The sequence below is a fragment of the Protomyctophum parallelum genome, assembly GCF_964188405.1.
Source record: "Protomyctophum parallelum genome assembly, chromosome: 16".
In the NCBI taxonomy this organism is placed as follows: domain Eukaryota; kingdom Metazoa; phylum Chordata; class Actinopteri; order Myctophiformes; family Myctophidae; genus Protomyctophum; species Protomyctophum parallelum.
Genome location: NC_139711.1, coordinates 34,187,287 through 34,211,960, shown reverse-complemented (window position 1 = coordinate 34,211,960; position 24,674 = coordinate 34,187,287). Strand labels below are relative to the sequence as shown.

The following is a 24,674-nucleotide window of genomic DNA, read 5'->3' as shown; positions in this document are numbered from 1 at the left end:
GTTGTTTAGGAGTGTTGTATACTAGAAATACTGTACATCAATGTCAGTGTTCATCTCAAAATACTGTTGCCTCGTTTAGCTAGCTTACTCTTAAATACAAATGTATTTCTTCATAAAACATGACATTCTTTTAATAAAACACAACAAAGAAACTAAAAGTAAACACAAAACCAACAACCCTGGTTCTACAATAGTGATCTTCCAGACGGGGTCTATAACTCCTATAAGTAGCCTATCCATTATTTGGCTCTTGCTGTATTAGTAGGACTGTAGTAGGTCTTATTGCAGAGCTGTGCTACAGTGGGGGTGCATACTGCATACGTTGGTTTACTTGGTTAGACATACTAACAGTCCGACAGGCATTAGTTCGACAACACCGTTGCTCCTGACATGCGTGGCCGGTTACAACTAACACGTGGCAGAGTTCAAACTCAACCGTGACTCCCGACTTGCGTGGCAGATTAAAACGAACTTGTGGCAGGTTAAAACTAGCCTGTGGCTTCCTGTGAGGTTAGGTTTAGGGTTGGGTTTTGGGTAGGTTGTCGGACTAATGAACTGTTAGTACGTCGCACCAGATTGCACCCGCTGCAGTGCAGGCCTCACTGCTGCGTGTCGCAGCCCAGGAGCTCCAGGCGCAGGGCGATGTCATTGTGCCAGCCCCGCGGATGGATGCGGAGGTGGCGGCCAAACAGAGGAGGATCAAACCTGGTTAGGGCCTCCTCGTCAGGGTCGTTGTTCCCAAGGAAGATCTGAGGAAGGAAGGATGTGGAGTAAGAACACAAGATGAGGACAGAGGAGGAGAGTTGAGGATAGAGCACGTAGAAGAAGAGAGGAGAGGTGACGAGAGGTGGAGAGAGGAATGCGAAGGACAAGAAGAAAATGTGTGTGTGTGTGTGTGTGTGTGTGTGTGTGTGTGTGTGTGTGTGTGTGTGTGTGTGTGTGTGTGTGTGTGTGTGTGTGTCTGAGACATACCCGTTCTCTTTGTGACCCCTCCTCTAGCACACTGCTCCACGAATGTGTGTCATCGCTGATGGTGACCGAGAACTCTGTCACCATCATCTGGGTCATTAGCGACCAGGCCCCTTGGGTCACCAACCCTGTTATACGCTGCATTTTTAACAAGTCAACTTGCAGCCACTCATGAGGATTGTTATTCTGGAGCAGGGAGAGAAAGGCAGAGGTTCAAAACTAGCAGAAAAAGAAAAAATAAGCTTAATTAATTTGTAGCCTAAATTGACCTTTTACATAAGAAATGTAGATTGCTCTATATAAAATGCAAGACAGTTTCCAAGAGAGCGACAGAGTCAAATAAGAATTCCATTACACAACAAAGGAAGAGGTGTAGTGTGACCCGTGTCCTGTTATTTGGAAACAAGGGAGGGACACACACGTAACGTTGCCATACTTTGGCTTGGTTTAAACTGATTACAGTTAAAAATCTTTGGCTCTGTTTTAGTGCCACAATATTTGAGTACTTCAAGATATCCACTTAGAAATGAAACATAACCTGCATGCTGGCATGACATCACTTTACAGGCCCGAGCAGCTAGTTATTTAACTACTTTGGCTCTTGGTTTCCTTGTCTTTAACCATTGAGTTGAAAACAACCCCCAGTGACCCTGCCCGTGATCCAGCAATCACAAGTACTGTGTGCTGCTTGGCTTGTGACCTTTAGCAACATAACAGTCTGACAGGAGCACAAATCACACTTCGACCACTCAATGCAGGGAAGTGTGAAAGTGATAAGCTGGGGAGGAAAGCACTGCAGAATCATTTAGACTAGCGTAGACTTTTAGAGAGCAGAGGAGAGAAGTCAAGAAGAGAAGAGAAGAGAATAATGGGTGACTGGTGAGCGAAACAAGCAGAAGGTCATGGGAGATGATTGCAAAGTAGATCCAAAGTAGAGGTTTTGATGTGTCCTCAATGTTACATGGTGTAATATCACTAGTCACTACATCAGATGTTTGGGGCAAAGCAAAAAAACAACGACAATAATCAGTGTGTGTGTGTGCGTGTGCGTGCGTGTGCGTATGCGTGTGCGTGTGTGCGTGTGCGTGTGCGTGCGTGTGTGTGTGTGTGTGTGTGTTTGCACCTGTGGCCTCCAGGCATTGGTACTGCCCTCCTTGTGGAGGCGAGCGAGGGCAGGGCTCCAGGTATGCAACCATTTGGAGCGGAATGAGGATGCACTGAAGCTGCTGTCAGGTAAACCCCTCTGAAGACCCAGAGGCAGAGAGCAACCTGGTGACATAAGCATAGGGTAGAATAGAGTCCTTTATTATACAAATGCCTTCTAAATTAGGCCATGGGCCAGAGCCCAGAATTTCATGAAAAGGAATAGATTCTGGTGGCAAATTCTAATGATGATTTTTATGTTCCCACATGCCCATGGTATCATTTAAGCCCTGGTAGCACTACCAACTTGGTGGCTTTCTACCTGTTATCACCACTTTTATATAAGAAATAACCGAAATTCATTTTTTTTAATTAATTTTCATATCATATCCTTTTAATATAAATGTCAAATCATGCCTGGAATTGATTGGTACTGACATATAAAACATTGTAATACACAAGAATGCCACTTAGAAATGCTAAAAGTTGGCATTCAAAGGAATTATTAAAAAAAATAGGCCACATTTTAGTGATTTTCGTAAGGCCACAAAATTTGTTATATTTTCCAAAATATTTAACTTAGACACTTAAAGTGTGCACATAAGACTCCAAATTTAAAAAGAAAAGAAAAACAACACAATGTCCAGTCACATAATGAGGCACATGCCACCATATAGTTCAAACGACCTGATGCCAAAGCACAACCACATATTCACATTAACTTTTTTCTTTTTTTTTTTCTTTTTTTACTTTTCTCCTGAAAATCAACATATTCAGAGATAATTAATCATAGATGTCATCATCACTTGCATGTGCATCTATGTGGTCTGCTAGATCTTCAGGGGCATTCTGGCAGTCCTTTAACCGACACATCTGGGTGCACTTCAGTCCATTTACAATGCAAGCACAGTTTGGAGCACTGCATGACTTGCGGCAGTCACAACTGAGCAGATTTAGCACAGTTTCTGGAGCAGGTAATCCTGTCATCCATTTGATTACGAGGTTGCTATCATTGTCAACGGTCCACCCATGTCCAGTTGGTTCAGGGGTTTCCATTTTGGCTTGAAAGCTGTGTCGCCATATAGCTGCCTGGTAGTTGGCCCGAAGTGTGTGCTGGCGTAAACTGTCACGGCATGGTGGAAGCTGTGAGGAATCTGCTTCTCCTTTTTTCCCACAGAACATTAGGTAACGACATTCATTGATGACTGTGCAATCCGTCTTCTCTGAAAGGTAGAGGCAGCATGTGAATGCCTCCATCTCTTTGAACTGTTGCTCAGTCATATCAAAGGTCTGCCCAAGTTCCCCAAAACACTGCCTGAAATTTGGCATCTTCTTTAGGAGGTTCATGGGTTTCACTTTCCCTTTCCCAGCAAAGGCACTAACGGTGTCACAGCCTGTAAAAGCATGAATGCCAATGAGGGAGGTGCATACGTCAATCCCATGTTGACTTGCAACTCCCCTGATGTCTATATATTGACAGCGTGCTGATGTTCCTCTTCGTTGATAAATGGGGCACTGTAAATTGTGACCAAGGCTTAATGCCATGATAAGAATGTCTGTATCATCTGCAGCTATGATTACTGCCTTATAGCCTTGGTCTGCTGCATGCTTGGAATGAAGCAGAACCCTGGTATCTGCCTCTTCATGATCCGATGCCAATTCTGGTACAACTTCAGTGATTTCCCTCGTTACGCGAAAACATTCTGAGCCACTGGTGATTTGGGGATCATGTTTTCTGACTTGCTGATGTTATCTAGAGAGGGGGGCCAGTTATTGTCACATTCATGTGCTAATATATCACTCCGTAGGTGAAGTGCTGCCTTTGCTAGTAATGCCGCCTTGTCTTCTTCTTTGGACTTCAAAATCTGTAACTCTTTCTCAATTCTAATCATAGTAGTTTATCCATGGACAGATGGTGTGGGTATAATATCACTCTTCCATTGGGATCATATATTATCTCCATATCACTTTTAAACTCTGTCTTAAGTTTGGGAAAAAAGTTTTTCTTTGTTGATTGAGTAACGGTAATTTTTTTTTATATGGGTTATCAACATATTTCTCAGTTCTGTTAGAAAAACCGCACAGGGATTTTGAATTATATCAGATCGTATGTACTCACAGACCTTATTGAATGCCATTGCTTCTATTTCTGAGTACTCATTACTTTGTGCTGCATCAGAAGTTTGGGAAGACTTGGTCTGATCTGTTTTGGTGTACAATCGATAACATGTTCTGTGAAAGTGCACCTCGGCACCTATCGCATTACGGCTTAAGGCAGCAATGACACTACTGTCCATTTTAGAAACAGCAGCCTTGCGTAATGCACAGTCCGCTTCTTCTGTGACACATTTTATTAAAGGTTCCCGTGTTTTTGTGCCTTTGATATATTTCTGTACTTTTTCACATACAATACATACTTTCTCATAAACAGTTGAGCTTGACCCTGGTTGTCTAATTGATCGTCGTATTTTAACTTCATCATTAGATGATGTTGCATTTTCGCTGGATTGTCGCTGCACAATGGTGTCTAAATCTCTTTTCATTGTGAACATTTTCCTGCACTTAACATGATATTTTATTTTGGGGATTTCATTTGGAGGCAAGTTATGTGCAATATCCAGGAGGGGCTGAAATTCACGGATCTGGGCAGCTTGTAATAACGTAGCCCATGAATTTAAGTCTCTCGGTTCTACTAATGGGGCCATTGGACATTCCAAAGAACTGTGTACAACACAGTCAGTGGACTCCTGCCTATTGATTACTGGTCTCTGATCTGGTTCCATGCTTGCTTGCTAATGCTTGCTTGCTTGCTTGACCTGCTTGCTCACTGCTCTGTCTGAGTGGAGAAACAAATCTGAGCTCCAGTCAAACTGGGGCTTAAATAGGGCTGGCTTGATTGCAGGATGATTGTCTCCAGGTGGTGTCCACCTGCCAGGCAGGAGGCCCAGACACGCCCACTCCCAGAACTAGGTCAGACTGTGAGATGCTCAACAAACATCTAACATAAATTACTATCAGTGAAATGAAAGATATTAATGATATTTACATGTGAACAGTAACTTGTCACTTTCTGCAGGGTAATTTAACAGGGTTGGGAAATTATTTGTTTAATAATTGTTATATTTCAACATCAGGGAGTCTTTTGGGTACACTGTAATGCTAAATGCTAAATGCTTAAGTCTCTAAGTCTAAATGTAATATGGTGGGAAATATATAGCCCATTTTGTGACCAAAGGAAAAAACAAAAATACTAATTTGACCTATTTATTTTAATTATTACTCTTGTATTACTCTACAATGTTTTATAATTCAGTCCCCATCAATTCCAGGCATAGTTTAATAAAATGTATTAACTTGTATTATAAGGATATTATATGAAAATGAATAAAAAAATGAGAATTTCGGTTATTTCTCATATAAAAGTGGTGGTAACAGGTAGAAAGCTACCAAGTTGGTAGTGCTACCAGGGCTTAAATGATACCATGGGCATGTGGGAACATAAAAATCATCATTAGAATTTGCCACCAGAATCTATTCCTATCAACCCCACTGGCCCATGTACTAAATCAGTAGTTCTCACACTTTCAATATGTTTTCAAAAAATAGCAGATGTACAAGCACGCTTGTACTGTATATCTGCTATTTTTGAATAGCCAATAAATAGCCAATAAAGAATCACACCTGTGTGATGTGAGGGGCGCTCTTATCATCACACATCATCATACATTATCTGATTCCAGCCAATCACAATTTGCGTCCTCACTTTTGTCTTCAATGTTTTTGTCAACACACTTTTGTCTTCATTGTTTGTGTCAACACACTTTTGTCTTCAACGTTTGTGTCAACACACTTTTGTCTTCAATGTTTGTGTCAACACACTTTTGTCTTCAACGTTTGTGTCAACACACTTTTGTCTTCAATGTTTGTGTCAACACACTTTTGTCTTCAATGTTTGTGTCAACACACTTTTGTCTTCAACGTTTGTGTCAACACACTTTTGTCTTCAATGTTTGTGTTTACACAGACCCTCAAAGCTGGACATATACGCCCCTCAAAAATTAAACAAATGCTTTTTTTTTGTTAAACTAGAGCGAAATACCTGCCAGAGTCTGACAGAGAAGTATTAGCTCCAAAGTGCATTTAATTGGTTAGCACCAGCTTACGTTTCATTGGGAGCTTGCTCCAGTGTGTGGTCTACATTTTTGTTTTGTTTTAAACCTCTTCTTCTGGCCAGCACCTGGGATTTTATTGTTTTGATGTGTGTGCTTTGTGAACCTTTTCCCACAGTCTTACAGAGCCACTTCAAATGTAAAAATTGTGAGGGGCGCCTCCTTTAAACAAACATCGTATTCTAAACAACCATTTAAAAGTCCATAGACTTGGCTGCCATATGATGTAAACCTAAAAAAAGACACTTGGCTCACACTGTGACACACACGTGGCACGGAGAAACAACAACACTGACTGTGTGGCGTTGGATGCGAGTGCGCTGCAGTCGTGTGAGATTCTAGTACTGTACATTATCTTTTGAAAACATAAACTTGCTGTGGTCTGCAAAAGAATGTTCAAGTTTTCCAAAGATTGAAAACATCATGGTTTCACTTTCAACTCACTGTTGAGATCGCAGCCTAGCAGCTCCAGCCGGAGGGCAGGGTGTCTCACAAAGTTTAACGGTATGATCCTGACGTAGCGAGCCACGATTGGGGATGAAAGACGGTTGTCTTTCACCTTGGAGCCATCCATGCTGCTTTTAAAGGGCTGAAACCAAATGATAATTATTTTTTAGTCAGAAAGTCAGAAATACAATTTGTCGTATGTTGTTTTGTTTGCCAAATATATGAGTGTCAAATAATAAATGATTGTAACAGCCAGATAGACACACAAATAGACGCACATAGTTTGGCCTGGAGTGGTTTCCCCGGTAGGTTCTCCAGCTCTCCATGTCCAAGCTGTAGGAAATGGAGAAGTGAGTGATGAAGTAATCTCTCAGGGAAGCCCTGGCTCCTTGGGTCTGGAGACCATGGACAAGAGTGGGCTTCTGGAGATCCACCTATAGGTAGAGACAAACCCACAGATGCACAGACTAGATCAGAACATTTTCTCACGCAATTTGACGCAAATATGCATGTGAGTATGTGATCCCACGCATGCACAGATACAATACTATTCAAATCAAATTAATGCTGGACAGAGGACAAACCACATGTAAGAGAAGAGAATGTCAAACCTGTATCCAGGACTCCTTGTTTTTACCCATCCAGGCATTGATGGTTCCAGACAGGTCAAGCCTAGCAAGTCTGGGCTCCCAATTACCTGAACACACACACACACACACACACACACACACGCACACACGCACACACGCACACACGCACGCACACACGCACACACGCACACGCACACGCACACGCACACGCACACGCACACACACACACACACACACACACACACACACACACACACACACACACACACACACACACAAAGAAAGACACAATCCATATTAGTCATGTTTTCAGCCTTTAGTGAAGTTCCTTAACTGGCAGTTAGCAGGTGTGAGCGCGTTTGTATGGATTTAGATGTCTGACCTATGTGATTTGATGCAGTGATCTGGGAATCTTCAATCCGTCCCGACTTCATTCCAAGAGGCAAGACACATCCTGAAAGTCAAAGCATGGGATTTCCTTTCAATGTTACTACGCATCACACTTCTGAACGTACGCAATAGTAGTCACTTGGAAACATTCCAAGATGTGCGCATACCAAGAATCTTGAATCAGATGTACTGATATAGGGATATGATTCATCACAGGACTAACACCAATGCTTGTCCCATTTTTCAGAGTCTTTGGTATGACCCGGCCGGGGATCGAACCCCGACCTTCCAGTCCCAGGGCGGACACTCTAACCACAAGGCCACTGAGCTGGTGGAGTAGTTCACCCAAAGAATTACACACCCCAAGCAGCCTTGAATTTATGGAGATGCTTTTGGTTTTGTCGCATTCCTAAGCCAATCATTTTGGCATGGAATTATTTCAGGAGCTGCAGCAGTTTGTGGGCAGAGTGTCCCACGGAGACTACTATTTGTAACGTAATGGGAAACACATGATGCAGCACTGCAGTAGAGTGTTGTTATGTCAGATTAGTACAATTGCCTAGCCTGGTTTCCAGTCTGATTCGCTACGTTCCACACAAACAAATTCACGGAAATTCACGGAAACATTTAGCCTGGGTTCCAGCCTGATTCGCTGAGTTCTGTCAGTAGCGAAGTGACATTTAGCCTGGGTTCCAGCCTGATTCGCTGAGTTCCGCGGATCTGAAATTGTCACTGCCCTACATTTTCAGATCCGTGGAACGCTGGAGCGAATCAGGCTGGAACCCAGGCTAGGAAACATTCACGTGAATTTGTTCACGGAATTCATGGAACGCAGCGAATCAGACTGGAAACCAGGCTAACAATCGCCCATGACTCTCTTTTATTCATAGTTTCCAACGATAACAACTCCTGTTGCCACCAATAAACCTTCATAATGGCAACTGGTAGCCGATGACTCAAAGTGTATACCTACGTGGACTGTAGACCAGTAATTTAGCCCTCATGCCAGCCATCTGGTATTCCCCAATGGTACACTCCACCAACCAGGTACCCACCGTGGGGGGTCTCATCTCCACTGTGCCGAACACACCTGGAGAGGGAGACATATAACACTGATGTGTATAATTTAATATTCATATGCATGTATGTGTAGTACGTACATATATGTATAGTTGGCTACATGCTATACTTATCCTATGCATGCATTACTGCATAATATGCTTATTATTATAGTGTCTGTGTAATTTTGTGCGTGAGCGTGTGCTTCACACCATTTCACATAATATTTTGTATTATATCTGCATGGATCTGTTTGTGTGTGTGTGTGTGTGTGTGTGTGTGTGTGTGTGTGTGTGTGTGTGTGTGTGTGTGTGTGTGTGTTGTTTACCAGGGTAGAGGTTGTAGACCCCCATGCGGTGTTCCTGGTCAGTGTGAACACTGAAAGGCAGACCATGGAAGTGTACAGCGTGGTACTCTCCATCACTGCCCACGTTTAGAAGGTGCCACCTGACTGGCTGATGCTGGGCAACCAACAGACCAGGAAGTGTCTCCGCCACATAGCCATTTATCGCTAGGGAAACAAATAGTCGGTATTTGTGTGAGAAAAACTACTTGTACAGTAACAACAACAATAGAGGGTATGCGCATGCATAAAGTGAGTGGCAAATCGAGTGGCAAAGTGTTTAGTCATTTAATGCAATCAGATAGGACTTTTGTGTTAGGAACTTAGGATGTATAGGCTGTCAAGGCCAGAAAGTAGTTTTTTGTCACAGTAGGCATTCCTGCATAACTTCCGGGTAGAAAGTGCAGTCGCGCATACCCTCTATTGGAATATGCTGTAATTTTAAATATAATTTAAACCTCTATCTACTTCTCGTTAAATGTTTGGTCCCTAGACAATATGACTCGACCATCCACCTGCAAACTTGTTGCTGATCTGGAACAAGGGGTCATCAGGGTTGGCCCGGCAGGGCGGGGTGCAGTACTTTTGCAGGTTCTCTTCGAGGTACCAGCTCTTGGTTTCATCAAACGTGTGGAAAAGCAGGGCGTACTCCTGGATGCCGGGTTGCAGCTGCAGATGAGGATGTAGGGTACCGGGCTTACAGATGACCAGAGGACCAATCAGACCTGAGTGAAGGTCCCTCTCCTGAAATATGGCACAGTAGCAGCAGAACGATAGTAAAGTGAAAGAATGCAGGTGTATGCCTGTGCATGCAGAATGCTCCTACATACAATAAGATTACGGAAATGAAACAGGCTACACAAAATGCAGGCACAGTCAGACACACACCTTGTCCACAGTGGAGTAGTAGGCCCCCGCCTTGCAGTCAAACTCTGGGCTGGTGGGCCCTTGTTTACGGGTTATTCTCCAGTTGTAGACACGTGCCTGCCCGGGGGGCACAGCCTCCCCTGGGAGACCTGCTGGGATAGAGGAGGACTGGGCTTGGGCAAAGCCAGCCCCCTGGCTGCGGTCATACACGCCTTGGAGGTGAAAGGAGTAAGGCCTGGATGCCTTATTCTTAAAGGTCACCTTAAAATGAGACAAACTGCTCTTATTTTTTTTTATAAAGTAACTCTGTAACTGTGAACTAATCAAACCGAAGCATTCCTGTACAAACTTTAAATGAGACAAAAGCTTTACCAAGAAACAAGAAAATAATGTTGTCTTGTATAATATTGTGCACACACACGCACACACACATACACACACGCACACACACATGCACGCAGACACACACACGCACGCACACACACACACACACACACACACACACACACACACACACACACGTGCATGCACGCAGACACACGCACACGCACACACACGCACGCACGCACGCACGCACGCACGCACGCACGCACGCACGCACACACACACACACACACACACACACACACACACACACACACACACACACACACACACACACACACACACACACACACACACACACACACACACACACACACACACACACACACACACACACACAGTACAGAGTATATACATTGTAAACCCTACTACAGCCTGGTTGTTACTCACAGTTAGAAGCCCATTGATCTCGGCTCTGATGATGGGTCCCATGATTCCCTGATGTTCCTGAAGCTCTCCTGGGTCAACAGGAACAATAAAGTCTTTATCCCAGTAAGCTCTGAACACCACCTTCTTGTATTCTGGTAGGAATTTTCTCATTCCACGCCGCATCGCTCTGAGGAGGTGAGATGATGGTGAGAATATGCACTGCGTTATATTGCTTTCCTGATGACATTTTGAAAATCACTTTTCTGCAATGGCTGTGAGGGATTTTGTTGTTGTTGTTGTTGTCCCAAATCTATGCCCAAGTGACCAAGTCAGCTTCCCACCACACTGAATTCACATGATGTAGCTACCCTTACTAACCCAATTCCATTACTAGTACGGTAGTACCAGAGAAACAAATCACCTCATACACACAGTATAGGACCCACTTATAGACTCCTACAGAGCTGTATCTTAAAGATGCTATGGTCGCTATAGGCGTATAGGGCATTGGTTCAAAAAGTGGGGTCCGGGACACCCAGGGGTCCTTGGGGGTTTCCAAGGGGTCCCCATCAAAAATATGGCTGTTCAAAAATAGCAAATATTCAAGCTTGTACATCTGCTGTTTATGAATATTTTGAAAAGAATCTCGAAAGTATTGGATGATTTTGCCACGAATGTTTAACACAAATCTTCTCTTCTGGGGGTCCCTGGCACAAAACATTTTCAGATGGGGGTCCGCGGCAAAATATATCAATTTGGGCGTCCTTGGCACAAACAGTTTGAGGACCACTACTTTAGCCCATTCTGACCGGGCACCCATTTTGGTGTCAGCATCATGTTATGCTTTAGCTATTTAAAAATAGCAGATCTACAAGCTCATATCGCGCCACCGAGTGGCGCGATACGAGCTTGTAGGTCTGCTATTTTTGAAAAATCGAAGAGCGACTGACATTTTTAGAATCTGATCTCAGGACAGAATGGGTTCATCAGACCAGTGTGTGTCCGGCGGAAACCTTGTATGAATCTGATCTCAGGTCAGAATGGGTTAGGGAACCTAGGGTGACATGTCTATCAGACCTGGGTTTGATCACTACTTTAGGGAACCTAGGGTGACATGTCTATCAGACCTGGGTTTGATGAACCTAGGGTGACATGTCTCTCAGACCTGGGTTTGATCACTACTTTAGGGAACCTAGGGTGACATGTCTATCAGACCTGGGTTTGATGAGCTGGTGTGGGAGTCGGATGCCGTAGTCCCAGGTCACCTCCTCAGCAGCAATGTAGTAATTGTAATATTTGCTGTCTCCAGAGCGGAGGTCCAGGAACTCTGTACCAAACACATATGATGTGCTGTTCTCCTGTAACACAGGTTATATACGTGTAGGTGAGAGAAACATCTTTAGATTGTTGAGGCTGAAGTCAAGATCTAGCATATGACTATGGACTATGACATGATGACGCGTGAAGATATAATGATCGCATGTACACATAATGTACATTCACTCTCACACACACACACCTCTTGGTCGAAGTCATCATATTCCAGAGACAGTGATGTCCTCTCATTACCATCTGTAACGTTATAAGGGTCCAGAGGATGTAGAGGATCCATTAGCAGTGGTTCACGTACAGGCTGAATGTGGTTGTGTAGATCCAGATCCTGATCTTCCAGAGTCAGCTCCCCCTCGTTCAGCCGGGGAGCCGAGTGTAGTAGGATCTCATTGCTCTCATCCAGTTCTCTCTTTGTCCAGTTCTTTCCGTTCAACCATTCACCGCTCACGTCATCCTGGTCCTTATTGGCTCTCGTGTCACTCCCATTTCTCTCAGCCTCTGGTTGGTTCTCTATCTCAGCTCCCTCGTCCAGGTCCCCTGCTCCGGACATTACGCTTCCACCGTCCCCGTCCTCGTGTCTTCTTTGTCTCCCACCTCCACGTCCCTCAGGGCCATTCCCATCTTGGGGAGTCCACTCTCCATCTCTATCCAGGTCCTCCAGGATGTCCATCGGGATTCCGCCATCGGCCACCGACTCAGTATTGTCCTCTTCTGACGATGTAATGTTCCTCATTTCACACGCTGTCCCTTCTCCATCGGTGCCATTGGTGCTATTCGTTGTTTGCGTTATGTTATGGTTGACCAGTGGTTTATTGCACATCTGAACCGTCACAGAGTGGTTTTGTGATCTTCTGCTCCTCGGCATTACAGGTATCTTATCAATATAGTCGGAGATTGCATCCTCATCATATTCATTATCAGTCAGAGGGAGGTATTCGTCTCTGCAATGTCGCACTGTATAGCGAATGCTCATCCCCCGGCTTTTAAGGCTGCCATCAAAGGCACTTATCTCCCACTCGCCTGAGAGAAGAAAAAGACAGGAGTATCAACAAACACATATACAAACACAACATGTTCTGCACTGATACACATTACACTCTTCATGAAGGCAAGCAGACTATTTCACAGATTGTCAAAGTGTGGGCTGTGGCCTGCAAGGGGCTGCCAGGGTGGCTAATTGGAAAGAGAGAGAGAGGGAATCTTAAAGAAATGCATGTACGTTATGGTATGGTACGGTAAATCACACCCGTGTGAAGTGAGGGGTGCTTTTATCATCGTACATCATCACAACGTAAAATAGACACTATGCCTATTTGCTCAGACACTGATGTAAAATTCTCCATTCATTGTCAATGGGAATTTAATGTTTGTGTAGGACAAAAATAGACACTGCCGATTTGCTCCACACTATACCACCTCTCGGTCATGTTATACCAACGCAAATAATATTAACGAGATTTATATTCATAGCCAATTAGCCGATTTGCTCAGACACATATGGCATAACGTAACTTCTCTTTTCATTGTCAATGGCATTAATGTGACACGAGTTAGGACAAAGAGCTATATATAGGAGGGGCTAAAAATAACTCTTGTGGAACCTCACCTGTTAGCTCAGTCTCCATTGGAACGGTCTCAGCAGTCATGGGAAATAAGGTGAGGACAGACTGGTAGACGCTATGGTGCTCGAAGGGGTTTCCTGTGAAGTATATGGAGAGGAAGTCGCTCTGGGTCCCCACATTGGCCACATGCCAGAACATGACATCACTCTTACACATTGTGAACTGGCGCCCGCTGAACATGATGCCATTGACACCTGGAAATAGATACACAATAGATACACAATAAATACACAAGGAATACAAGAGAACAGACTCACTAGTACTGAAAGTACATTTAACCTGTTTGTGTAATATCTAGATTCTTTGTTGGCCCTATAATTGTATCAACAACCTGGTGAAATTCATTAATTAATTTGTCGATTATCACATAATCACATTGTAAAGATAAATAAGCGACAATTTTACTATACACTTTTAAATGGGAATTCTATCTACATAGTATACCATTTGATTGGTACCGTATTGATGATATATAAATCAAGAAAGTTCTAGAGGGATTATATTAAAAAGAATATTCCATGGATGATGACTGATGAGCTTGGATACTTACTGTAAATAACATTGGAGTTGTAGAAGGCTGGATCAGTGGGATTTATTTTGGAGGAATCCTGGCTGTACTTCTGAATGTTTTCATTGATGTACCAACTTCTGTTTTCATCAAACGCTGCAAACATCAGACCCCTTTCTTTATCGGAGCCCAACTATGACAGAACATTCAGTTATTTAGAAACGATATCTAGTAGTACTAGTGTAGACAAGACAAGAGATTACATTGTTGAACTCTTTAATTTGTGGAACAAAATAAATGTAAAACTAGAAGAAGTGCCTGTGATTCAAAACAAGATATCAACATAGTAGATACAGTTACAATAAAGGCAAAGACTGTCCCAGGAAATGACAGTTCCTCTTTGATATGCCACAACAATGCAGCAAGGAAAAGCCTTCTATATTTGCAACTGAACATCATGCAAAAATATCTATATCAAATTATCAACACACATTGTGATGAAGTAAAACTCTGAAACCATTTCGACCCACAACAGGTCTTCGTCAGGTGTGATACCTGTTGTGGGTCGAAATGTTGTTCATTTCAAATAAACGACTCTGGGAGCCCTAGAACAGTGTGAGGACCTCCTTCCTTTTCCCTGTACGTATCTTTTTGTTCAGCACCTGATGATTTTCTTTAGAGATGTGCGTGCTTCCCTCTGGACTATATTTATAAAGTAAAACTCCTCACCAGGCGTCCCAAAGTGTCAATGGCCTCATTCCTGCAGATAAGCAGGGTGCCCACCAGGCCTGAGGCCAGGTCTCTCTCTGGGTTGACGGTACTCTGGTACAGGTGAGTCAAACACTGGGGGTCCCCTGCCAGGGGCCCATCATCAGGGGTCAACCTCCAAACATAGTCAAATGTCCCATTGGGGGGGACTCCCATGGAGCGAAGGGCTTTTTCTGCTGCTGCTTGATTACATAAACAAAATGGTCAACTATCTAACATTTTCTGTTCATCTGTAAGTCTTATAGCAATTGGATTTTGGAAAACAAAATAGTAGAATATCACCCTTGGGCTTTTTTCCCACCCTTTGTTTACTGAATATTGCTTTACAATATCAGTGTTTTACAATATCAGTGAGTGCAGTAATGACCCCCATAGCACTCATAAGAATGTTTATTGGAAAACTATAGATTTTCCAATTAATGTCCATATTTTACTTTACCATTTGAAGATGTCTGGAGTGGATGGATCCTGGTTAGTCCATTGGGATAGATATTAAAAGGCCGACTGGCAAAGTTCTTGAAAAAAATCTGGAAACACAATTCAAATCCCATTTCAAGGACAGCACTCTTGACATACATGATTCATTTATATTTATAATAAATAAATATCTAAATAGGTCGAGCACTGCACTCCCTTGATGCATCGCCCATTGCACAGGTCGGATTTGTGGTTCTGGAGAACCGATCTCGATAAATGGGCATAACGGTCGGATTGCCAGTTCTGTACAACCGTCTATCCAACCAAGTCAATGCCGTGGTTCACTCAATTCGCTCGGATCGGCTGCGACGTGTGCGCTGAGTTTGAAGTCGGACGGTTCTCAAGATACGTGCACTTCTCTTGCTACTCGAAGGAGGCGGTCGCACATACACTCCGCCTCCACCCACATACCCCCCCCCCCCCCCCCCCCTGCACCTGCTGCCGAGTGTAACAATTTCTTTTCCTGTCGTCAGACAGCCGCTCTTATCGAGGTGTTGTGTGAGGATCAGAGTTTTTTTATTTTGTTGCAGATCTAAAAATCCAACCCCACACCCCCGCCCCCAAGTTTCCGTGCCTGCACAGTGCAACTGTATGTGATTTGATGTCTCCATCCCCCCCCCTCCCTCTCTGTCAATACCCCTTACCCATTCTATGCTTCCACCCCCCACCCCCATTCTTCTTCTTTTTCTATGATGATGCTATGAGAAGTATATAGCAGCGCCGAAATATGGCTGCAGCTGGTGTAACTCTGATTGTTGTCTCTATCCCCGTAATTGCAATAAGTGTCTGCACAACCAAATTTCACCCATGTTACTTGTAATGTGTTGTGACAATAAAGTCTGAACTGAACTGAACTGAAGTCGTGAACTACAGACAGGCGTACGTACGTACAGCGATTTTGTGCATTTATTGTAAGATTATTATCTTGTTGTGATATAGTATTGTTTTTGTTAACAGTGTTGTGGAACATGCCATACAAACATTTCACTGCTTATGCTGACTGTTGTTGAGTGAGTGAAAATAGAATCTCAGGTCCATTTGGTTGCATTTGCATACAGGATCAAATGTATCAAATAGAAATGTCCTACACTCAATGGTAACAGGATTGAGTTTGGCTCATGCACTCACGTGGAACTGATCGGTGACCTCTCCTTTCAGCATTGGGCCAAACAGTGTCGGGCCAGGGGTTGTCCTTTGGGTGAAAGATGCGTCTGTGTATTCGACATACACCACCTTCTTATACTGGAAGCCCAGGTGGTGGGGAGACATGGGGAGGTACTCTGACACCAGCTCACTGAAACAACATGAGGGGAAAGCCACAGCAAATTCACAACCATGAAGCTATCGTAACCTTATACACATACGTTGGTACAGTATGTATACTCTGAGTTACAAAATGCCTATATATATTTTGATTTGGGGTCTTTACCCACATATTGAAACACAATGCTGAATAAGGCTTGCTAAACCAGGGCTCATTTAGCAAAATATGTATTTTGATTACGAAATGTTTTCTTGTAGATATTTTCAAAAATGGCCAGATACATAATTATTAATTTGGGGGGACATGAAAAGGTTTGAGAAGCACTGTGTTACTGTACCTAGGATGGAGGCCAGGAGCGTAGTCCCAGGTGATCTCTTCAGCAGCAATATAATGCTCCCAGGTTTTAGACTTGCGTCTGGACCTGACGCCCGGCCGCGGCTTCTTGGGCTTCAGAAAGTCGACAGTTTCGAACATGTCGCCTCCGTTGCCGTACTCGTAGTCCTCGCCGTAGTCCTCGCCATCGTGTTTGACGTTGCGCAGGTCGGGGCCAGCCGGGAGGACGGGCTGAGGGCAGTCCTCTACCGTGAAGAAAGCACTCATACCAGCTGGAAAGCAACAGCAACAATTATAATGATCATGCTAATAGTAATACATTTTTTTAATTACTGTTGGAATGCTGTAAATTTGAAAGTTACAGTTTCATACAAAAGGATGCTAAAAGGATAACCCAACAAAGCCTTTCTTCTTTTTTTTTTACAATGAAAGACCAACCATGTTGGTGGGCATGTATCTGACAGCTGACGAGGAAGCGTCCCAAAGTGGTGGGTTTCATCTCTGCAGTGGTGAAGGTCATAGGGGTCATCTCCACCGTCACCTTGCGATGGCTCATCACCTAAAAAACCAAAGAAAAGTGTCGCATTAAGATAGTTGTAAATTAAGTAGGATGCCAGAGAACCATACGTATATGTCAAATAAAGAGTGTTGTACGTGTACATCTGTTTACAACTTGTACAGACAACATTTTGAACAGTGATGTGCAGAACACTGGAATGTCAGTCTGAAATGATTACCCCATCAGCCCATGTTAGAAGGTTTGGGGATGAAGCAAGGAGAGGCAAGGTTGAGATGGTTTGGACATGTGTGGAGGAGGGATGAAGGGTACATTGGGGGAAGGATGCTGAAGATGAAACTGCCAGGCAAGAGGAGAAGAGGAGGTTTATGGACGTGGTGAGAGAGGACATGCAGGTGGCTGGAGTCACCAAGGAAGATGCAGAAAACATAACCCGTGGTGACCCCTGCTGGGAATTATCCAAAAGAAGAATAATAAGAGTCTGTAATTACCTGTAGAGAGTGATCCTGAAACTGGATGGAATGGATCTCCGGAGCTGTGCCCATTCCGATCAGATGCCAAAACACATGATTGCGACCCTGTCCTTTACACATGGTGAGACCTATGCACGTATGCATGCACACACACACACACACACACACACACACACACACACACACACACACACACACACACACACACACACACACACACACACACACACACACACACACACACACACACACACACACACACACACACACACACACACACACACACACCTTATAAATAAATAAAATCCTGAACCTACTGTGGATTATACCAGAGACTAGTTGACTTTAGCTCTTCCTTGAACCTGGACTATACGCACGTTGAATAATGTCCTGCACCTGAAAAGTATATATAATGCACACACAGTACACAGCAGATGCTATGCTCACGCACCTTAATATCTCATGGGTACTATGTGTAAATAAAATATGTTTTTGTGGAAAAGCTAAGACACCCTTTAGTTGTACCGTTTGTGGCAAAAGCTTGTGAATATCTACGGGAAGATTCACAATGCTGAATGCTGTGTAACCACCCAACCGGTTCCCAGGACCACATGGAGGTAGTCTCGGGACCGATTGAAGAGTACTCGGATACGGATCGCTGCAACGTGAAAGCATTGAATACAGTTGAATGAGGTGTACTCGGGGTGCGGAAGAATCAAGGCCAATGTGAATCATGGCCAGCAGGGACTGCATGCAGGCAATCGTTTCGGGGAACGGTTTGAATCAAATGGACTCATTGTGAATCTGCCCTATAAGACCCACAGAGAAGAATTACGGTACACATTTAACTCTAACCTCTGTGTATCTTTTCACTATTCTGTCTTGGTGTAATGAAGGAGCATGTTTTATTAACCCATTTTGTGCGGGAACCCCTTTTGGTGTTAGCATTACGTTATGCTTTAGCTATTGAAAAATAGCAGATCTATAAGCTCATAGCGCGCCACCGAGTGGTGCGCTACGAGCTTGTAGGTCTGCTATTTTTTTAAAGTCGTCAAAATGTGGTGCAAATCTTTGAATATATATTTCAGAGCGGGGGTCCAATACAGATAATTCTGGGGGTCTTTGACATGAAAAAGGTTGAGCACAACAGACATAGAAACATGGGTTTTTCAGAGAACTATTAGGATTTAGAAGCCTTTTTTTACCAGGTAAAGTGGAGTTGACGTAACCATTGATGGTGTGGTGCTGCTTCCTCCCGCTGCTCTTCTTGTACCTCTCTCTGCTCCTCCTCTCCCCGACCTCCCCGTACCAGCTCTTGGTTTCGTCGAATACAGCAAACAACAGGATAAAAGCATTGCTTCTCCTCTGACCGTCCTCTGTGAAGGCACCTACACACACACACACGCACGCACGCACGCACGCACGCACGCACGCACGCACACACACACACACACACACACACACATTAACAGAGCTTCTGTAAATTGTACATTTATATAGCACTTATCCAAAGTTTGTGTGCATTACATTCACCCATTCATACACTGATGGCGGAGGGAAACCATGCAAGGCACCAACCTGCACATCGGGAGCAATTACAAGTTCAGAGTCTTGCTCAAGGACACTTCGACGCCAACTCTGGGGGAGCCCGGGATCGAACTGTGAACCTGACGGTTCCCATCCGGCCACTCTACCCCTCACACTGCCGCCCCCACTCTGTGTGAGCGGATCCAAAACTATTCTTAAAATTGATAAGACTAAGAATCACTGGTCTACACACACAATCACATGCACACACACACACACACACACACACACACACACATACGCACACGCACGCACGCACACTAACTTGATTTGCAGATGAGCAACGCTCCGATGAGTCCTGAGTTGGTGTCTCGGACCACATCAACCTGAGATGAGTAGGAGTAAGTGAGACACTCTGGGTCATTGATGGTAGGTCCATCTTTAGGGCTGATGTCCCACACATACTCATAGTATCCACCAGGAGGAACGGCGTCATCGTCCTTCTCATGGCCTGCTGTGGAGTCATCATAACCTGCTCCTGGAAACAGAAAGACAGAGAGGGAGAGAAAACAGATTACAATTTACAATTCAGGCATTAAGCAGATGTGCCTAATCCAGGGGGATTTACAGTAAACAGCATAGAGAGACAGTGTAGTGCCTCAGTAATCTAGGATCATAGGTAAGGCAAGAACCTTAACAGTCTTAACATTATAATATTATTATACATTGTTGAAACCTGGCATTTTGTCTAAATGACATGCTATCTAAATGTGCTACTGGGCAGTGTTGACAGATTCAGTCATTATAACAGCTTTGCCACTACAACCAGTAAATTGGGATTAAAACCTCACACAGTGTGTGAACTGAATCCCATCACATCGCCGGACATGCAGAGTGGCGTTTTTCCCCGATTACAGTTAATCATGGTATTAGAATCTAGCCCTGGCCAGGAAGATGGCAGCTCGTTTACAGTAATGTACTGTAATGATGGCATTAGAGCAAAAGCTTTTAAGCTGGGATATGCTCTCATAGTAGCATCCATGCTAATTCTTTCTGTAAAAGGTGTTAACCTAACAGACCCCGTGAGAACACGACATAAGGCTACACTAGTGTATATTAGCGGCTATGGTTTTTCCCCACTTTGAAATGTGATATTTGGGAATTGATAATATTTGATAAAAATTGCATTATTTTACACAGGTCCAATCACTTGATAGATAGATCTCATGCTGTAAAAACAATCTTGAGGCTCTGAGCTCATGCCATGGTTAGTAAGTAGCCTTGGCAGGCAGTAAGTGGTTCCAGAGCCATGTGGTCAGAAGCCTATCTCTTTTTTCCGGCAGCTGTACAAGTACGTCCCCTCCCTGTACATGGCACTTATCCCAATCCAATCCAATCCAATCCAGTCCATGTTGCTATGTGTGCTAAACAAAACAACCCTGTTTCAGGGTCTGGCAAAGAATTTGAAACTTCATCAAAACATGTGTTTTCGACATCTGACTCATGATCTGGCACAATAAATAATACATTGCCTTGTTCCTGCTGACTCGCCATACAACAAGAATTTCACATTAAAGAGACATACGTGAGTCAATCATTGACTCAAGAAAGTGAAAGTCTGGACGGCTGTTGACTCATCAATGGCAAAGTAAAGGATCAAAATATATCTAAAATATATAAAAATATATAAAATGAGTGAAATTCTGAATAATATCTGTAGGCGTTTACTTTTCACCTTCAGACTGCTTCCAGTAGGTCACTCCAACTGGGCTGATGCTATAGGACTGCGAAGCCAAGTTCTTAAAGTGGACCACCACTCTCTCACCAGCCTGGGCATGGATCACTGGGCCCTGGATACCTGCAGCAACAACAACAACAACAACAACAACAACACACATTTTAACCCATTCTGACCTGAGATCAGATTCTAAAAATGTCTTCTACATCCTGACAGTTTTCTGAAAAAGCTATGTTTCTATGTCAGTCGTTCTTTGATTTTTCAAAAATAGCAGACCTACAAGCTTGTAGATCTGCTATTTTTTAATAGCTAAAGCTAACGTAATGCTAACACCAAAAGGGGTTCCCGCCCAAAATGGGGTAAAGATTAGTGTGTTGTGCATGTCCAGAACTCGGTTCATTACAGAGAGACAGAAAGATCGACATTGTCAGTCCCCCCTGGAGGAATATCAATATGTAAATTGAACTGAGGGTTTTACATTTTACATTTCATGTACATTTTCCCTGGATCTACAGAAGCGCCAGATTTCACATTTCAATTACACTGTACCATAGCTCAGACTCACTCCAGCTATAATGTGGAACACTTTAAAGGTATTGCATTTAACTGATTGGACTTTACCATACAGTACATTTCTAATGCTGCTCTTTTATACAGTAGAAAGAGGATAGCATAGCTGTAGTAGAGAAGACCTACTGTACCTGCCCAAGCAGGCCTAGGTTTGGGGGTGGTGTAGGTAGAATCTGTATACTCCCGATAAACCGCTTTGATGAATTTTTGAGGAGTATCCTTGGTCATGCTCCTAAAAATGAATACAAATAAAATAAAATATTATCATAATCATAGTTCAATAAAGTAAATGAAAACGATCACAAATATAGGCTACAGGGTTTCAACAGATGCTTCAAGGAGGATCGTACATGCTGGTGCTATAGATAGATTAATCAGTGGTGGGCAAAGGACTTGAGTCAAAGTAGCCTATACTCCTGGCCAAATATTACTCAACTAAAGTGAAAGTTGCTCTTTAAAATTTCTACTTGAGTTACTGGAGTAGTTGCTTTTAAATATACTTAAGTGTAAGTAGGCTGCATGCTTTTAGAACTGTACAAATTACAAAGCATATTTTATTTTTAATATCAATGCATTACAGCCAAAATTCAAAGATTTCGCAGAACAAAAATCTACAAGATTTACAAGCTCACAGTGTGTCGTGATCTTGTAGATTTGCTATTTTCATTATAATTATGAAATTATAAATTATAATATATAAATTATATATTATTACTGGAGTCAAAAGTAGGCTACAATTGAAATGTAGTGGAGTGAAAGTCACAACATAAATGTCCAAAGAAAATATGTAAAGTGGGCTAGATACTTTCTTTGTCTTTTTTACTTATTGTAGCCGTAGCCTACTTATTGCCCTAAGGTTCACTTTATTTTGTCTTACAGTAATAAGAGAATCTTTTGGTAAATGACGGCTATTTTGTTTAAGTCCACCATATGGCGAGAACAGAATAATACATATGAAGTTTGAACTATTTACCTTTGGTCAGGCGCTGTGTCGGCAGTGTCCAGGTGGATATAGTCCCATCCGATTTCCACAGCAGCTATGTAGAACTCCCTAATAGCTGATGGGGGCTGCAGCGCCCCTCCAAGCGCACTGAAGAGTGGCAGCAGCAGTGGAAGTAGCGCTCTCATTGCAATGTGCACACCTGTTGTCTTCTTTTCACTTCTCTGCTACTGTGTGAGAGGCGAGAAATATTTAAAGGGATCGTCTGACGCTCTACAGCGGGCGGGAGAGATGGAGTATTAAGTGGGGGCGTGTGCATGTTGTGTGTGTCATCATGAGTTACAGGGGCAGAGTAGAGAGAGAGAGAGAGAGAGAGAGAGAGAGAGAGAGGAAAATAGGAAACTAGAGGCTTATCCGTTGTACTCCCAGCATCTCACCACATCCTGCATTAATTCACTCTCTATACTATACTATACTCCTATCAAAACATAGTTTTGGGATAATATCAAACAAAAGGAAATGAAAAATACCATTATACATTTTTGCGGCCCTGTAGCCTAGACATAAACCAATATAATATACAGGGTTTATTTAACCTGGCTTCATCGCCCCCTTGTGATAAATATGAACTGCTGCAGAAATTCAGCAGTTGTAATCGGACTAATGCAGACCACAGAGGAACTAATCTTTTTAACTGCTGACTGACAACGGCCATGCTTTCAATAATTAAAAGCTAAATTAATTGATAAAGCAACATGTTTTGAACAAAAACAACTGTTAAAGTTAAAGTAGCCTATTACTTGGGCTCATGAACTTCGACTTGCATTGCCATATGTTGCTGTATGAATTCCTTGACCCAGTAGATCTCTCACGGCCCTCACAAAGTTTGGGTCCAAACCCATAGTTTGTGTACCAATGGAATAAGGTAAAAGTAGGCTACACTGACCAGTTATAAAGTTGATGGAATAACAAAATACACAATTGTTGCAATTTAATTTCTTTTTAATGAAAACTAGAAAAGTACTAGGATTTACTAGCATTTCAATCACAAGGAAACACACTTACAAAACAGACCATTTGGTATAAAAGCAATTTAACAAATTAAAACAAAATGTAACCAAGCGAGCAAAATACTTTCATAAATTAAAATAGGTTTAGAAAACAGCAGTCAGGTTAACCGCAGGGCTCAAATAATTATTTCAATAAAATGATACATCTCCCTTTTTCTAAAGGAATTGTCTGGATTGCCTTGTACCAAAAACAACAACGTTGAAGCAATACTTTACATTCAATATCCTGGTGGAAAACACAAAGTCCTGATGTATGATGAATGATATACTTGATTAATTTGCAAAGGGGAAATTTGTGTGTGTGTGTGTCATCATCATGTATCATTTATATCCCTGTTCAAAGTATTAGCAACAAATGTGCTAAATATGCCAACCCCCTTGGTTGCCACTTTTCTGTATAGCTTGCTGTTATAATCCTTTGTCTTAATGTAATCAATTACTTAATGATTTTTTTTTCCATTTTACCTTTTGTCAAGAGTGCCTCATATTTGACACTTAAAACCGTTAGAGGCTCTTGTGATTTATTTTGCAAGCTAACGCTCACAAACTATATCACCATAACAACTATTTACAAGTGGATCAAATAAGACATAATTGCACCCAGAGTGCTTCACTCTACATGTGGAAAATGATGCATGCATGCGTGCGTACGTGCATGCGTGCATGTGTGTGTGTAGCAGTCTTCTGCGGAGTGAAAAAATATGCAGGTTTGTTTTCCTGAGTTTTATACCAGGCAGAGACAAGAATATACTCAAATATGCTTAAAACTGTACTTAAAAATGTATTCTACAAACTTTATAATTGT

At 42.8% G+C, this 24,674-nt stretch overlaps 1 protein-coding gene across 2 annotated transcripts in view; it reads right to left on the bottom strand.

Annotated features, from left to right (window-relative positions):
- Positions 1-23,038, bottom strand: part of f8 (coagulation factor VIII, procoagulant component) — a 23,169-nt gene extending 131 nt beyond the window's left edge. The window contains exons 1-27 of one of the 2 annotated variants that reach the window (XM_083785110.1): positions 22,833-23,038; positions 21,991-22,091; positions 21,287-21,409; positions 19,877-20,089; positions 19,230-19,412; positions 18,043-18,152; positions 17,473-17,593; positions 17,039-17,306; positions 16,566-16,731; positions 15,400-15,487; positions 14,922-15,142; positions 14,235-14,385; positions 13,669-13,878; positions 12,250-13,082; positions 11,946-12,088; positions 10,752-10,917; positions 9,999-10,238; positions 9,626-9,854; positions 9,096-9,278; positions 8,682-8,798; positions 7,701-7,772; positions 7,340-7,425; positions 7,007-7,162; positions 6,726-6,870; positions 2,093-2,238; positions 973-1,155; positions 1-749 (exon numbers count right to left, since the gene is read on the bottom strand). The exon at positions 1-749 is cut by the window's left edge and continues 131 nt beyond it. In XM_083785110.1, the coding sequence (XP_083641236.1) occupies positions 600-749; positions 973-1,155; positions 2,093-2,238; positions 6,726-6,870; positions 7,007-7,162; positions 7,340-7,425; positions 7,701-7,772; positions 8,682-8,798; positions 9,096-9,278; positions 9,626-9,854; positions 9,999-10,238; positions 10,752-10,917; positions 11,946-12,088; positions 12,250-13,082; positions 13,669-13,878; positions 14,235-14,385; positions 14,922-15,142; positions 15,400-15,487; positions 16,566-16,731; positions 17,039-17,306; positions 17,473-17,593; positions 18,043-18,152; positions 19,230-19,412; positions 19,877-20,089; positions 21,287-21,409; positions 21,991-22,091; positions 22,833-22,987 (4,959 nt within the window). In that variant the 5' untranslated portion in view covers positions 22,988-23,038 and the 3' untranslated portion in view covers positions 1-599. The remainder of the gene's footprint in view (positions 750-972; positions 1,156-2,092; positions 2,239-6,725; positions 6,871-7,006; positions 7,163-7,339; positions 7,426-7,700; positions 7,773-8,681; positions 8,799-9,095; positions 9,279-9,625; positions 9,855-9,998; positions 10,239-10,751; positions 10,918-11,945; positions 12,089-12,249; positions 13,083-13,668; positions 13,879-14,234; positions 14,386-14,921; positions 15,143-15,399; positions 15,488-16,565; positions 16,732-17,038; positions 17,307-17,472; positions 17,594-18,042; positions 18,153-19,229; positions 19,413-19,876; positions 20,090-21,286; positions 21,410-21,990; positions 22,092-22,832) is intronic. The other variant, XM_083785111.1, reaches the window with a different exon arrangement.
- Between the last annotated feature and the right edge of the window lie 1,636 nt (positions 23,039-24,674).